The 18,063-nt window shown below is 35.9% G+C and overlaps 1 protein-coding gene across 1 annotated transcript in view; it reads right to left on the reverse strand.

The window, feature by feature from the left end:
- SVEP1 (sushi, von Willebrand factor type A, EGF and pentraxin domain containing 1) overlaps positions 1–18,063 on the reverse strand; it is a 149,887-nt gene that overhangs the window by 75,737 nt on the left and 56,087 nt on the right. Inside the window, exons 6-14 of the mRNA XM_080670648.1 lie at positions 14,500–14,679; positions 13,587–13,784; positions 11,113–11,231; positions 10,298–10,427; positions 6,834–6,941; positions 5,788–5,919; positions 3,547–3,741; positions 2,245–2,366; positions 1,730–1,838 (exon numbers count right to left, since the gene is read on the reverse strand). Coding sequence (XP_080526774.1) covers positions 1,730–1,838; positions 2,245–2,366; positions 3,547–3,741; positions 5,788–5,919; positions 6,834–6,941; positions 10,298–10,427; positions 11,113–11,231; positions 13,587–13,784; positions 14,500–14,679 — 1,293 coding nt within the window. The remainder of the gene's footprint in view (positions 1–1,729; positions 1,839–2,244; positions 2,367–3,546; positions 3,742–5,787; positions 5,920–6,833; positions 6,942–10,297; positions 10,428–11,112; positions 11,232–13,586; positions 13,785–14,499; positions 14,680–18,063) is intronic.

Consider the following 18,063-nt stretch of genomic DNA (forward strand, 5'->3'; position numbering starts at 1 on the left):
TCATTTTAGTTTTAATTTGAATTACATGATTATTATGAGGTTAAACCATTTTAATATATTTATGGGCCCTTTGTCTTTCATACATTATGATTTGTGAAGGTGTTGTTATAAATACTACACTGACCTTGTGACTACTGTAAAGACATTCAAGGAGGAAAGCTTGTCTCTTAGGATCACTTGTACCTCTGCCTATGTTTGAATCTAGAAAACTGCCAGTTGGATCCCTCTTGGATGACAAATATCGCCCATCTTAAAGCTGACTCCCTCCGTGTATATTCTTGTACTCACAACCTACCTCAACAATCTGGGAGGGGAAACCTGGTCACATGTGACAGAACAGGCATTGTAATTCTACATGTGCTACTGTCAACTCCACTACCAATGCCACTTCATACTTTTCTATCTAAAACTTTAATGCCCAATATGTTCCCTGAGAGTTGTACATATAGTTAAAAATGTGGACATTTAAATTATATTGAAGCATAATATTTAATGACATAAAAATGTCCTTAATATAATGTCAACTAAAAATTTTGTTTATAACATAGAATGGGGATATATGCAAATACACATATGGTTATCAATATTAATATATAAATAGAATTATTTCTGGGATTGTAGATTATCTTGATTTCATTCTTTGTTTCTTAGCATTTTCATTTTTTTGCAATAAACATATATGCACAAATAATATTTTTTAAATGTAAAAAGTGTAACCAATAGTCAACATCACTTTTAATGTTAAATTACTAATTATAAATTACTAAATTACTAATTACAAATATGATTAGCATCTGAAAGAAAAAGGATGTCTACTGTCTGTGAATTAATACTGTCTCAAATAACTTTCTAAGCACTTCACTTGAACTTATTCATGTAATCTTTACAGCAGCCCTACGAGTTCAGTACTCGTACATCCCCATTTTATAGGTGAGGAGACTGAAGCACAGAATAGTTTGATAAATTGCTCTAGACCACACATCTAGTAGTGGTAGAGCCAGGTTCTGGACCCAAGTAGTAGATCATAAAGTCCATGTACTTAAATTGACCATGACACTATTTTGTTATCACTCTGTGAAAACATTACTCTGAAAGTTCTGGACAGTTTTATAAAAATGGAATAAAAAAAAGAAAGAGTATTAGAGAGGACAATAATTTTGCTAATCAAGAAACACAAAAAAAATCACAAGTTATACTTTGGAATTACATTAATAAAAGTTATTTGTCAATTGTATCTCAATAAAAAAATGAGAGGAACAAACTGTTCAGAGCCCACATGAAGCAAACATCAAAAATCCACCTGATGGTATATTAGACTTGAATGGATTGAATCAACATATTCTGGGTGAGGAATTTGAACATTTCACAAGTGTAACTATTTAAAATTAAATTTGCAATTTAAATTGAATGCCATATGAAAAATGCTGTTAGAACTCTAACTATTATCCTCTTCTAAGGCATCATATCAATATTTGAATGTGACTTGGTTTTCTTAGTTTTTATCAACTTGAAGATTTTTGGCTAAGAGTTTGGAATAATTTATTTGATACCTAAAATTTAATCTATCCCTAAAGATCACAAAGCATGGTAGCACATTATCCAAGCATTTAAGAATACCTTGAATAAATTAATAAAAGTTCATTTTTCTAGTTTGCCCTATTCTCCTGAAATTATTTTCTTATTTTGCAAATCAGTCTTGCAAACTACCAACACTAAATCATTTAATTACCAATCGCAAAGCCATTTTCGTAGTCATAATTATATTCCAGGCAGTACTTTTTGGTCAGGTCCTCCAGTCTGCAGTCAATGTCGTCAGCGTCACTACAAAATGATGGGACCTGCAAATGAAAAATGAAGAGGAGCAAAAGCAAGTCACGTCTCCGTGTGCTTTGGCCTTCACGTCTCCGTCAGCAGGAGGGAGGGGGCTTGGAGTTGCACGTGTTCTCCCAAAGACTCCTGACCCTCCTGTAACTCCCGGTGAACCACCAGGGTGATTCTCATGCCTCTTCTGTTTATATCACTTTCTAAAAATTCAAAACTTTTAAATACAGATTTACTTATAATTCACTGCAGAAGTGCAAAACCTATGAATAATTCTAAATATTAAGAACAAGTTTGGCTCACAGAGCAGAGGCAGATCATTAGGACAAGACATTTCTGTTGCAGGTGAGCCAGAGAGGCTCTGAAAAGCTCAACAGCGTCCTTTGAAACATTGCAAACAATGGAGGAGGACTTCTGACATACCATTTTCCCCAGGGTCGTCTCAAATGCTTCTGAAAACTTTTTCAACAGGTCCGTGTCATCACAACGAGTTGCTTTGTACAGCATCTCAAAGGACTTGAACCCATGATTTGCAAAACGTTTTACTGGAAAATGTTGGGGAAAACAGCTTCAGTTGGTTAGTGTTTCCAAAACAGAGATTTAACTTTCCCTGGAATAACCGTAACTTAGTATTGTAACTTTAACATAATTTGTGGATTGTTATAAAAACAAGAGACGAACATCAAGGAAAGTTTTTAGGTATTAATTAATCACTGAAAACCAAGTACAAGCCAAATAAGCACTGTACCTACTTACCAGGTGATGAATTTGCTTTGATAAATTATTCTTTACCTTCCTACCATTTAAGGAAAAACAATAAATAAAAATTGTTTTCATTATATTCCTGGGAAAAATCATGGCTGGATCAAAGATATTCTATTCCATACTTATTTAAATTTACAACATATATGTTTACATTTCCAACCACTAGACATTTAAAATTTTTCTGAATATTATGCAAAATTACCTTTTATTGACAGTGTAATTTCACAGAGACAAATTTGTCTTTTGGAGAAATTAGACTCAGCAAGATGCCTCAAAATATTCTGAGATAAGGCCTCCTAATAGTATCACCATTAAATTCCTACCTTCTGATAGACTATGGTAGAGACAAGTGATACTGCTTCTACTTACTTCTCAAATTTGGGAAAAAACAGCTCAATTAAGTAGCTTTTACTCTTTGTCCAGGACATTTAAACTCCATCTATGGTACTGGATCAAATATTCACTGCAGATAATGTTATTTACACCAAAGATATTCGGTTGGCTGTTTTTATAACAATACACATTTAAGATTATCTAAATCTAAATCAGAGCTAAGGAATATATGACTGATCTCCCTCACTCCAGCACAGATCCTGGCTCTTTAAATGTTATCTCTTCCACAGTCTATAAGATTATACTTCACGTTCAATTTCACAAGTCAAGAGCAACATGCTGACAAGTCTCTGCAGATATTCCTGGTAAATAACAAGGAGAGGGTCCATACGGTTTTGCCTTAAACTGAATCTTGTCCTGTAGTAGGACTCTGGTCGGGTAATATTTTAAATGGATGGATGAATGAACATTTATCCACAAACATGTCAAATTCATGGCACCATTTTCAACTCACAAAACCTAATCCCTAAAATTAAGGCAAATTCCCTCTTTAAACGCATAGAAATCTACACAATCAGCTGGCAGACACACATACTAAAGGAATTCAGAAAAATAATTAACACTTACTAGCACAGTCTGGCCATTCAGTGGAATACGGTGGTTTCCAGATACCATCTTCAAAAGCACAATAATACTTCTCCATAGACCCTTCTGTGAAATCATAGCCCTCCAGGCAACTTAATGTGCAGTTAACTCCAGCACTATCTTGAGTACATATGAAATCCCCATTTACAGGGGTAAATGGAATTTCACAGGGAGAACCTGTATTAAAAATATATTATTCATATACAGTGATATAAGAAAAATAAATCAAATTCCAGGAGTCTCAGTTGAATTATTGGAAAGATTCTTCCTGTCCACCATATTCATAGAATGACTTTCATCACAAAGCCTAAGCGTGGGATTGTAGCAATGCTTGCTTTTTCTTTTCTTTTTTAAAAATATATTTTTATTGATTTCAGAGAGGAAGGGAGAGGGAGAGAGATAGAAACATAAAAAATGAGAGAGAATCACTGATCGGCTGCCTCCTGCATGTCCCCTGCTGGGGATCGAACCGGTAATCCGGGCACGTGCCCTGTCCGGAATCGAATGCCTTAATTTAATGGCATTCTGGTTCATAGGTCAGCACTCAACCATTGATCCACGCCGGATTAGCACAATGCTTGCCTTTTAATCCCTAGGTGGACACAGTTGAAAAGCTGTATCTACATGTAATTAAAATTTGTGCATATTTTACAAAAAGTATTTCTGATTTGGGATTGTTATTTTTGGCATTCTTTAGTAAAAATGAAAACAACATTATGTAGCAAATATATTTTCAGAATCTGTCTCCTCAAGCATTCAAAATAAGATCATGACAATACTTTGTACCTTTAGAGAAAATGTTAATAAAATGTTAAAGATCAAGAATACATTATAAAATTTCTAAAAGCCTCCTAATATTTAAATCAAAAAAGGGGTTATAGTAGAAGAATATCATGTAAGGAAAAATATCCTGTAAGTAAATTACATCTAGAAAATTTTTATTTTAGAAAATTAACTTTCATTTGTAATGCTAACAGCAAGACACCCATAAAAAACACACATGGTGTCAAAACAAGCCAAAGGAAAATCGTTTGGGCAAAAAATGAAAAAGGATCCCAAGTCAAATTTATAGAAAAGATTCCTTTATTAACTTTTGGTCGAGAATATGTTTGTATATTTTCAGAAAACACCTCCAAGACCATGTGGATTCCTGCAACAGAGAGGAATTGACAGGACTGCTCCAGCCATGAAGACAGAAGAGAAACAGTCCAGAGATGGAAGACGCTGATGACGCCTTGCCATACTAGCAGTCAGCAGCTATGCGTGGCGGCAGGGTACCCAGGACCAAACCAGAGAGGGTCGGACCTGCATTACCACCATTTGTCCACCATCCCGAACTGAAATATCATTGCTGACATGTACACATAAGGAACTGTTTGACACTGAAATTGGGACTCAAAAGAATTATTGGCCCAGAAAGAAACTTACTACACACTGATTCATTTGCCTCTCAGCATAACCATTATTGCTTGTCTCATTTTCGGTTCTTATAAGTGTATTTCTAGTATCACATGATCTTACTCATCTAGGGGAAATAATGAACAACATAAACTGATGAACAAAAACAGACCCGGAGACAGGGAAGCATTGATCAGACTGTCAAACCTCAGAGGGAAGGTAGGGGAGGGTGGGGGTAAGGGGGAGAGATCAACCAAAGAACTTGTATGCATGCATATAAGCCTAATCAGTGGTCACGGACAACAGGGGAGTGGGGGCATGCATGGGGTGGGGTTTGGGATGGGAATGGGGGGATAAGGACAAATATGTGATACCTTAATCAATAAAGAAATTAATAATAATAAAAAAAGACCACCCTGGAAGAAAATATTTTTATTTATCATGAAGTGAAGTAATAATAATTAGAAACCTAAATAAAATCTGTCAGTATTCTAACTTTAAAAATCTGCTGCTCATAGCCCGGCCAGTGTGAGCGTCAACCCTTGAACCAAGAGGTCCCTGGTTCAATTCCCAGTCAGGGTACATGCCCGGGTTGCAGGCTTGATCCCCGGTTGTGGGGGAGAAGAGGGAGTGCAGGATGCAGCCAATCAATGTCTCTCTCTGATCAATGTTTCTCTCTCTCTATCCTTCTCCCTTCCACTCTCTCTAAAAATCAGTAAAAACATATTTTTAAAAAATCTATTGCTCATAACCTATTTTATTTCACAACAGCAATTATACATATCAAATGTCACCTAGATTTTTGGAGACTTAGGAACAGCGTACCTTTTATGACAATGCGAATGTCACATGTTCTTTTATTGCCTGAGGGGTCAGTGGCTGTATACTGCACCACAGTCTCCCCTTGAGGAAAGAGGTCACCTGGTGTATGACTTCTGGTGATGACCAACACAGCCCCTGGAAAGGAAAGAAGGAACCCAATTTTGGGGTTACTGGTCTGCACTCACTTCACTAGCCACCTTATTTTACTTTTCAGTTTCTGATTTTTAGAGAGAGTGGAAGGGAGAGGGACAGAGGAAATTGAACCAGCTGGGCATTCAATTTATGTTGATTTGACCACTAGTAGAAATTAAAAGATGTAATATCCATATTATAACATAGAAACAGCAGACTCAAAAACCTCATTAAGTTAAGGCATTCTTGCTTAATAAACGATTTTCCTTGGATAGGTCAGTCTATCTGAATATGGGAAATTCTAATTTGCATTTTTAATGTTGTTTACTAGGTTTTACTGAAATCTTAAAAGGGAAATTTAATTGTACTTGCCCATTTTTTGGCTTTCCTGTGATCGTCTATAATTTTTTTGGTCAAATGTTTAAGAAATAAGTATGAACAGAATCCCACTCAAGATACCAATACAATGTATAGTTTGTGCCTTCAGGACAAAGTAAGCTTAGAGACTGAGTAAATTTATTAGATCCCCCTTCAAGTACAACACCTAGCACAGGTTAATAAATGTCCATTGTATATTGAAGGAAGGGAAATCTCAGGGGTAGGTTAGATTAATAATGTTACATTATATATATAGGGGTGGACAAAAGTAGATTTACAGTTGCATTGTGACCTTCTTTTGAGCTAAAAAAACTGTTGTAATAATCGTAACCTGCATGTATGTTTCCACACAAACAACTGTAAACCTACTTTTGCCAACATTTGTAATTGTCCTAGCATTAAAACATATTACCTTATATAATTATTCAGTCCACTTAGATATAATTTACTTTTCATTTCTCTTTTGTGTTTTCTGAAAGCTTTTAAAAATAAAGTACGTCAGTGTTACCGTACTGAGAACAAAATGCCTATATTCTCACCAGAGTTGTCTGAGAACTGAGGCTCATCCCAGGTTGCAGGATGCTGCTTCTCGGAGACCTGGATGGGAGGTGGGGATCTGCACCTGTCTATGCTAGGTGGTTCCACATCTAAAAAACATGAAACCAGAGAAAGAAGTGACAGTTGACATTAAAAAATGATGAGGGGGGTTGCCAGAGAGAACTGATGTCTGCTTGTGTTGGCAAGGAACCCTGACCTTGTTAAACACAAGGTTGACCATGGGGCCCCCTTCCTCATGAGGCATGTTTTATCCCTGGTCTCAACATTAAAAGGAAAAGCTGATTCTTGCATACTGCCCTCTGCCTGTTGAAGAAGAAATTCCAGGTTACTAATATCACCATGAGCACAGTGGTATGAAAGGTAATACAGATGTGGTGGGCATTTAATTAGTGTGTCCCACCAGCAATAGTTAAGCTGATATACCTGACAGTGATAAGAACCTTCCCAGATAAGCAGGAGAGAAATGACCAATCTTAATCATTGCCCTCGGATCACTCCCAGGATCCTCCTCTTATCGGAAGGGGCAAGACAGGCTAAATGTAAGGAACACTGGGTAGAAAGATCTAAGTTATGTTTCAGAATATGCAAGACATGAGGATTTGATATTGCTGAAATGCAAGCTGGGACACTGGAGTCTAAGAGTCTAAGGTTGATAAATTCTAGGTAAAGACAAATAACAGAGTGTGGTGTGGACATGGAAGTCAGGTGCTACAGTGGAGAGGGGTGAAAGTCACAGTAGAAGTTCAAGAACAGTGAATAGGTATTGCTGAGCACTGTAATCCACATTGAAGGAGTAGTTTGAGGTGGCCTGGGTGAGCCAGGTTTCAAAGCTCTGATTGGATGTGGTAGGATTTTTAGGATATCAGTAAAGAACAACAAAGAAGGTGCATAGAAGGTAATTTTAATTATTTTACACATTTGAAATGTTCTTATATCCATAACCACATGTCTTTGAGAGAGACTGTTACAGGCATCAAGTCTAGGGTATTTTTATCTAATATATATGAAAACACATACTCTAAAATTAAATGAGCTACACTTGTGAGAACATATAGATATCCATTTTAAGTTAAGTCTTATGAATAAATGTTCAATTTTTCTCTTTTCTTCATGCTTGTCATTTCATCAGTGCTGTACCTTTTGGTTACTACCCTCCTGGGCTGTAAACTTTGCTAATCAGGGACGGAGTCTCTTTTGCACATGGTTAGGTCTCCACAGAACTTGGCCCATAATCGGTGCTCAGAAAACGTTGAATGAAGTAAAGAGTAAAGGAATGCTCATAGGAGGTCAGTGCACTTTGAGGTTGTTGAATTAAGTCAATTCATAGTTCAATTGAAAAATTTGGCAGTGTTTATTATTTTCCCAAAGAAATTGCACATTGATATTTACAAGATTTTCTAAAATCTGATTTTAGCCATACATTTTAAAGCTGAATCAGAGGTACAAGATGCTCGCAGTCAGACTAGTAAAATACTGTCAAAAGAAGGGGAGGTACAGCAGATGCACTGTCTCCAAAAGAGAGAGACAACTTCCCAAGCAAGTGAGGCAACTGTGGAACATTAAGCAAAAGCAATCTTGCTTCTTCTCTTTTATCAGTAAGACACCAATACCCTGTCAACTGAGGTAAACAAGAAAAGGCAGGCTTTGGAATATTTTCTCTCCGACTCTATCTCTCTGTCTCTCTCCCCTAGCCTCCCCCTCCTTCTCTCTTTCTCAACCCCTTTCTTTCTCCTGCTTCCTCTTCCTTCCCATTTTCTCTCTCTCTTTCTAATTTGAAAATTCAGCTAGTGTCTAGCTAGACACTTGAGTTACACATTTTACCATTCAACATGCTGACTCTTTGTTGTGAAAAATTAAAACTTCACAAACTCTTGAACCACAAATCCAATGTATTTTCCATGTTTCTGCTAAAGTTCATGTTGAAAACATTGAAAAAGCAATTAAAAAAACACTTCTATGAAATGAATTAGACTGAGTTTTACTTGAGTCTTTTTATCTGCTTTTGCCAAAAACTTATAATTCTGAGGGTAAAAAGCCAGTGTGATATACATTAGTTATTTCAAGAACTTACGTAGAACTCTTAAAATAAGTTTAATGTATTGAGCTTTAAAATAAACACATTAAAATATATCAGAGACAAATGTCACAAAATGTTAATATTTATATAGCACTTAATGTGTCAGGCACTAGTTCAAGGAATTTCTATAACTTAACTAATTAAAAACCTCACTATGTCTCTATGAGGTAATATATTTATTAATTCTATTTTTTTTGGATAAGGAAATTGAGGCACAGAGATGTGACTGGTCACATTGCCTTTAAGTGGCAAAGCTGGATATGGAGTCAAACAGTTTGGGTTCAGAGTCTGTGGTCTTGACTATTGTAGATGGCTATACATCCTACCTCTCCATGTACTAAGTCTTGGTATTCGGTAGCTACTGAATATCAACCAAATTGACTGAAGGCACAATAACCAATTGGGTAATGAAACAGTAAACCAGGCCAAAAAATAAAAATAAAAAAGAAGGACTGATCTATAGCAGTGGTTGGGAGAATATGAGACTGGAAGAGATTTCAAAGATATTAAGTAGATGAAACCAATAGATGAAAACTTATTGGGTGCTGGTGATGGAGGAAGAAGAGTCGAAGATGACTTCCAGATGTCTGCTTGGTGGTCAGGTTGTTGGTTGTACCATTTTCTGAGTTGAGAAATATATTATGTTTGGGTGAATTTGAATTGCCTGTGGGACATCCACATGAGACATCCACAGTAGGCAGTTTTATATAGTGATTTGAATTTCAGAAAAAAAGATCTGATCTGGAGATGGAAATCTGGGAGTTGTCAGTTAACAAAGTCACCAGGAAAACTATACAGAGAAAGACAAGAGAACGAAAGCTGGAATCCTGGGGATATTAAACATTTGGGAGCTGTTCTGAGGAAAAGAAGCCCAGGAAAGCAATAAAGAAGGGTAAATGAGAAAAACGGGGGAAAAACAGAAAATACTGGTGTCAGAGAAGCTGGGAAAGAGACAGTTTTAATTAGGAGAGTATGGTTTCATAATGTAAAATCTAATGAAAGATTATGTAAAATAAGGACTAAAAAGTACGTGGTAGGAATGACTTCAGCGATCATTGGTGACTTTGATGAGAGTAGTTTAAATGAGTGAAGGAGACTAAAGCCAGACTTGAGTGACTTTGAGAATATATGGCAGTTAAGTCAAAAGAGATGACAACCATTGGGAACTTTTGAAAAGCCTTGGATGGGAGGAAATCAAAGGGAAACAGTGATAGTTAAAGAGTATGTATGTTTCAAAAGGGTGGCTTGAGCAGGTTTTAATGCCAGTAGGAAGAATCAATAGAAAGGGAGTTGTGGAAGGCAAAGAAGCAAAGTCTTAGAGGAACTCGATTATTTTCACAAACTGACCCAAGTAATTTGAAGACTTACCAATGACCTTGATGTGGAAAGTGCAGCTGGCTTGGTTGCTGGATAGGTCAATTGCCGTGTACGTGATAGCAACCTCTCCAATTGGGAAAAGGTAAGGTGGGGTAAAAGCTGGATGAACATGGATTGACAGCTTTTGGAGATAATATTTTGAAATTTAAAGTTAGTATCAATAGTACATTTATTCTTTGTTATTTATATACTATTTGTAAAGTTTAAAGTGACACAATATTTAATATATAACAAAAAGGGAAAAAAAAAAACAAGCAGTCTTTTGGTGTATTTCTTTCCAGACTATTCTATTTGCATAGTGTGTAGCATTGGCATAATATGAAATGTTGTTTTTTGTTTTTTAAACATATCTTAAAACACCTTTTATGCTGTTGCCTAGTCTTTAGAACTTAAGATGACCTAATTGTAGCCAAAATGTTCTGTAGAATAAATACATGATAATGTAAGAAAAATCTATTGAAAGACACTTAAATTGCTCCCGAATTTTACTACTGTTAACAGCACTGGGATGAACAGTTTTGCATAAAGAACTTAAAAATATTTTTATTATGTCCTTATAATAAATTTCCATGGATGGAATTATTAACCTCAAACTTATTAACATTTAATGTAGCTACTACAAAATTTATTTCCCAAAGCATAGTACTAATTTGCATTCTCACTGTCAATATTTGATAGTATCAATGTTTATATGTATATAGAGAGAATGCTATCATTAGAATATTAGTAAATCTTCAATATCACACATATTTATAGTGTATTTAGAGTTCATTTGAAAAGGATGCACATGTTTGCATAAACCTTACCTTTTCCCCAGAGTTGTCTTTAGCTGTTGGGATTTGCCAGGTGATATTAGCAGAGTCTTGCTGTTCCTGCGTCTTAGCCTCTATATCCGGAGGACAGTTGATTTGAGGAGCTTCCACATCTGACTCAAAAAATACACAAACCAATTAATATATTACGTCTACATCACTTAAGAATTAGATAAGAATATATTAATACTTTTGTCTCATCATTTCCATATTGATTCCTGATCGATTTGAAATGCACAACTGCCTTCAGGATAATTGATCTCAGCATAGCTTCCTAGGACCTTCAAGAGCTAGTTCCTGCTGACCTCAGCCTCGCCTTTATAGAAATCCCCTACTGGAACTCACTCTCCACGATGAATACCCTCAGTCCCATGAAAGCTCCATGGTCTTTCTGGAACCTTTGCCTATGTTCTTTTATTTACCTGAATCAATACCCCCTCCTCCCTTTACCTAGGTAACTACTACTTGTCCTTTAATTCTCAGCTTGGACACAAGCGCCTCAGAAAGCTCTCTCTGACTCCCCTGGTCCATTTCAGGTGCTCACTCAAGTTCCCACAACTCTCTGTCCTTCCTAACCATAAAACTCATCATGCCAGTTTGAAGTGGAATTGTCTCCCCCCCAAAGAATTTAAGGTCTTTGGCCCTGGCCGGTTTGGCTCAGTGGAGAGAGCGTCAGCCTGCGGACTCAAGGGTCCCAGGTTTGATTCCGGTCACAGGCATGTACCTTGGTTGCGGGCACATACCCAGTAGGGACTGTGCAGGAGGCAGCTGATCGATGTTTCTCTCTCATTGATGTTTCTAACTCTCTATCCCTCTCCCTTCCTCTCTGTAAAAATAAAATAAAGTAAAATAAAATAAAATAAAATAAAATAAATAAAATTAAATAAAATAATAAAATTAAATAAATAAAATTAAAAAAAAAGAATTTAAGGTCTTTGAATGCCAGGGTATCCCTTGTCCCATTGTGCTATATATATGTGGCATAGAATAGGAACTTGATAAATATTTTTTGAATGAAATAAAGAAATAAACAGAAAAATGAATGTTGACTGGCAGGGAGGAACTACACTTTAAAACAAGGGCTGTCAAGTAGGATGAATTAGTGGGAAAAGGTACTGTCAAAACAAACAACAAATTACAGTCAATGAAATTTTTTTGCAGTGTGAAACTTTGCAGTACAAACACTGAATTAGAAGTGTTAACATTATACATATCCACATTAGTTACTGTAGAGCTAAGTTCTTTATATATACATATATATATATATATATATATATATATATATACATACATATATATATATATATATATATATTAAATCCCCTCATTTGAAGTTACATTAAATTAGGTCTTCTATAACTTGCAGTGGAATACACATATCCAAATTGATTTAATTAGTCTTCTTGTTTCTTTGCAATTTTATTCAATTTATATTTTCTCCGATAATTGTTTGACAATTTCCCCTCACAAATATATATTAGCATATTGTCTCTGAAAATTTGAAAAAGTATTTGACTTTTCATTCATACTTGAATAACAGTTTGACTGGATTTGGAATTTAAAGTTTACAGCCATTTCTCTCTCCATATTTGTTGGACATTGCTACATTTCCTTCTGGCATTTAGAGTTCTAAAAGAGAAGCGAGTCTGATTCTTGTTTCTTTTGCTCAATTTCTCTTCTCACTGGAAACTTATTTATTTAATATTTTGTCATTAACTTTGGGCCTCAGAAACTTTACCAGAAGTAGTGAAAACATGCCTACCTTATACATAGATGCTATTTTTGATCTAAAGGTTCAAGCTTTTCTGTGCATCTCAGGGAAACTTTCTTTTACTGGTAGGAAAATTCTTCTCCTCCACCCCCCTTTCCTCTCTCTTTCTGGAACTGTCTGTTAAATGGATACTGGGCTTCTAAATTGATCATTGGTATCTCTTAATTTCCATCTGTTCAGTTTCATAGCTGGAATAGTCAAGGTCTTTATTAAATCTGATTCTGAAGGAAAACCCAACTTGGTTGTTCAAATCACGAATATTGTTTTCAACAACATCTGTTTCATGTTTTTCCCTTCTCTTAGAGATATTCGTATTTTTATTTTTAAGAACTCTTGTTCTCAACACCCACCCCTTCATAGCTGTCTGTCCTTGCTGCAAGGAAGATGGCAACGTTCTCCTGTGAATAACAGATGCAGGTCTCAAAATGCATTTAGTCTCACCTTCTTTATATATGGGTCAGAAATTACTCAAAGAATTTCTGCATCTACTGATGTAAAACTTACCTGACTTCCAGTTCCTATATTATCCTTATTTTCATATGTCTTCTGTCATTGCCTGGTATGTTGCAATTGGATTTTGTAAATCCACCATTTATCATGGGTTTGCAGCAGAAGTTGCAAAGGATAGTCCCACAATCCACCAACTTGTAATTACATGGGAATTTGGCTTTTAATCTGATCAACATAGAAGACCTACCTTTACAAACAGCTGTCTGAACTCTGGTGCTCCATTTTCCAGAGGTGTAACATTGCAATTCTTCTCTGACTCCAGCTAAAATGAATCCTTCATGGCAACTTAGCTGACAAATTGTCCCAGGTTTGGCTGGCTGCCTGCCGCAGCTGGGGGGGGATACGATGACACCTTTGGGCGTCTGAAATGTGGAACACTGGCGCTCTATGGTAAGGAGTAAGGAAACGAGAGAATGTTCTTCGAGTTCTCACAAATTGCAAACGCCACACATTCTCTTTACCCAACAAAAATATTGACAATGCCGGTCACACCAATGTCTTTCAGTACTTATAATAGTAGGTATGGCATTGTTACTGCACTGAATCTTTGTTTAATAGTAAATTTTATTCTTCTGTATCAGAGAGATAATCTCTTCTCGGTATAATAATATTAGTGTTTCTGAAAACTGAAAAAGCTACTGAATTTATTCATTCGGGACCCAACTGCAATAGCTAGATGTCACAGCTCTTAGTGAAGGACAAGGCAGAATATAGGATGAATTTTATGGCCCATCTTAAGATTCATTGGTTCATAATTCAGTCCTCTCATCAACAAGGTAAAAGTAAATTGTGTTTAACAAAGTGATGGAATTATATAGCATTTCCTTTAAAAAAAAACATCAAAATTGGCCCCATTAAAAAAAAAAATGATTTAAAGCGGTAAACTTCAGTGACTTGGAAAATTAGAAGGTTTTTCACCAGTGGAGGGGAACAAAACAACATTTATTTATATGCCTATATCTCTGTGCACCTGTATATATGGTTTTGTATTTATAGTCATTATGAGTCAATTTTTAGTTCTAGGTATTCACAGAAAACAGGGGGATTCAGAGAGCAAGAGAAATGAATCACGAAAGGCGCCATACCTTCCAGAAACTTACCCACACAGCGAGGTTCTAAACTATCCCACTGGGCGTTTCCTTGACAGGTCAGCTTAGCACTTCCTTCTAGTCTGTACCCTTCATTGCAGGTAACCAAACACGTTGTCTTGTAGGACATTTCCGCCGTGGAACAGCTCAGGTGGCCATGTCTGGGTTGGCGGAGACGAGGGCATGTTCTTACTATATAAAATGAAAACTATTAGATCACGTTACTGAATAAGGACAAAAATGATAATTATAAGTTTAATAACGCTGACACATTGCATGCAAGAAAAGGCCCTTTTCTCCTTTTCTAAAAATGGCAAAGAGTAAAACATACCATTATTTTTTGAGTTAGTGCTAGACAATTAATAGCCTGTGTTTTACCAAATGCATTGCCCAAGCCATCTACCCATAGGTAGGAAACTTAAACTGTCTCTAAGGAGTCTGGTCCTAAATCAGGGGTGGGGAACCTTTTTTCTTCCAAGGGCCATTTGGAAATTTATAACATCATTTGCAGGCCATACAAAATTATCAACTTAAAAATTAGCCCACATTTAGTTAACTCACCCCTAATGCCTTGGCAGGGCCAGACTAAATGATTTCGAGGGCCCAACATTCCCCACCCCTAACCTAAATGGACGATGATGCCTATAGACAGGGGGTGCTTGACAAACGCCCTGGCTGTCATTTTCCAGGCTGTATTACAACAAAAGGAAGGGGACAGAGATTCCAGGTTGATGAGCAACTCAATTTTCAGATCTCATGGGCATGTCCTGGGTCTTTTAACGATCCCAGGATCTGCAAAGCAGCCCAACCCTTGCAATCTTACATTCCAGTATTCTATTCTCTGACAACAACTCTTGTCCTTTTAGCATTTTCACTCCCTTTTCCCAGACATTTACTGTAAATCCTAGTTCATGATGCTGATCTTGATGTAGGCATCAACACTGAATTGTTTGTTTTTTGCTACTCTGGTGAAGACTGCTACTTGCCCACCCCAGAACCATTCTTCCTAGTTTATTCAGCATAATAATACATAATAATATTCACAGCTAGAAGACAATTCCCCACCTCCATCACAAGGAATGACAGTCAATGAGATAAAAGCTGAAGTGGTGTGGGACTTCTGGACAAGTTTTTTAATTGAGAGAGTACTTTTTTGCCTTCCCCCTCCTTTTCCTTTTTTGTCTTAAAATACACACATGAGGGAGAGTACTCCAGCATATTATAGTGTAAGTATAGGCATGTGACTCCCTGTCATACACAGAGATATGAGGAGGGAAAGAGAGTGGATTCCTGTTGAGTATGTCAAAGGGTGGGTACATATAATCATTTTAATAGTTTACAGATATAATCCTATGGCATCAGGAATTATACAAAAAACAAAGACAACTCCTACAAAGGAACAAAGTTCAGTTTGCTCTCAGATAGCACTACTGCAACACAAAAGGCCAGAAGGTGACACAGCAACCTCTAGACATTTTTGAACAAAATCATTTGGATTCAATTTTATTGGGACTCTGGATAAGATGTATTTTTTCTTTCTTTTACTTTTCTGCATTTTCTAATTTTTAAATATCAAACACATTTATTTATGATGAAAGCTTAATTTTAAAATAAGAGGGAAGAAAGCTGGGGCAAATATTCAGTGTATATTCAACCAAAGTCATTTTTAAAAATAAAATATACTCTGAAGTAACCCATTCAAATGATATTAGGCAGCAGAGCATAAATACTGGGTGCATTAAATATATGTTTAGGATTGATTGCTCCTTAGAGAAAATTCAAGAATTAGATGTTAGGTGAAGCCATAAAGCCTAGATTTTCAGTCCCTGGGATGGTTTGAAAAAAGTCAATTATCAATGACAACAGAATAGAAATCTTTTGCCTTCCACACTTGATTTTTATTAAGTGTGTCCATCACATAAATAGAATCTTTATTAAATGTGTATATCAAGGTTATTTTGCCTTCCACATTCTGACTTTCACTGAGTGTGTCCATCATGTGTAGCATAATGCCAGGAGCCAGGAAGGATTAAAAGATGAATAAGATAAATTCCTGCCCAGCTGGTGTTGCTCAGTGGTTGAGCGTTGACCCATGAACTAGGAGGTTTGATCAATTCCTGGTCAGGGCACATGCCCAGGTTGTGGGCTCAATCCCCAGCAGGGAGCATTCAGGAGGCATCACTGGCATTTCTTTCTCTCTCCTTCTCCCTTCCTCTCTGAAATCAATAAAAAATAAAAAAATAAGATAAATTACTATGATCATGATACATAAAATCTGAAAAAACATATTAAACAACTGATTTTGGAGTCAATATACTGCTTAAATCACTCTGACTTTCCAAGCGGAGACAAGATGGATTTACAACATCTCTCGAGAGTACTGAGAGTAAATTACATTTGGTGTTTCATACACATGCAAATTACATTGCTTCTCAAATGTTGGTTTTAATAAGTTTTCATTGCTCCTCAGGGAAAACAAAGGATTCAATAATTCCTATTTAGTCATCAACATTTTATACTCCTTGTCAATCAAGAATGGCCATTTATTATCATTTTTAATAGGAATATGCTTATTTATTAGTTTCCATTTATATTTTCTTATTTCAACAGCTGAAAAACTCTACAAATGTTTCTTGACTTACATTCATGTTAAAGCAATCCTTCAATACAGTCTTTTTAGAAAACAGCAATATAGTCTTTTAGAGAATAGTCTACTATGTAGTAGACAATGTAAGAACTTGTTCTGGTTCTCATTTAAAAGATAATTCGATTTTCCCCAGACACACACTTTCTGTAAATCTCAAATTGTGATAGTATCCACACTAAAAATAAAATAAATCTGATGTGAAGTGTAGGACTCTCATTGTTATTTGAACCTTTTTCTCAGAAAAAAAATACCTCCACAAAATTTGATGTACTGTGATGTTGTGGTATAGCTGGTTATTATTGAGAAGCCACAAAAGAATCCTTACAAGTTGGTAATGAAATGCATAATTCAGATAAAATTGAAAAAGAGTATAAGTCTTTATGAAGAGTATATAAGAGAAATAAGAATCAATTAGTATCTAACACTATAAAATATTAATGATGTAACATTAAATGTGTAAGAGGCTTTATATTTTACACTGGTCTTTCATTTCAGCCTCAATTTTATAAACTTTTTAAAGAAAAAATACACTAAAATTATTCTCTGTCCTTATAATTAGATTTAAATTAGATCTTTAAAATATTACTTTCTCCATACTATCCAGCCTGTAAAGAAGTGAATGGCCACACAATGGCCACTTTTCATTTAATTCCAGATGCCCCAATTGTAAGGCACACCATAATTTTGAGCCACTAATAAAGAAATGATAATATCTATAAACACTTAATGCCAGTTTTAGAGATATTTAAATGTGGGGGGAAAGTGTGTTAGAATTAATGAAATATGCTGTTTCATAGAACAGTAAGTAATTAAATCCACTAATGATGAGCCAGAGGAAGAGTCTGAATAGGAAATATCTCCATTCAGGACAACTTTTTACACTGGAAAGTTAGGTAGTGTTTGGGAGTGAAATTGAAGGGATCTTAAGA

Source organism: Plecotus auritus (genome assembly GCF_963455305.1).
Source record: "Plecotus auritus genome assembly, chromosome: 5".
Lineage (NCBI taxonomy): Eukaryota > Metazoa > Chordata > Mammalia > Chiroptera > Vespertilionidae > Plecotus > Plecotus auritus.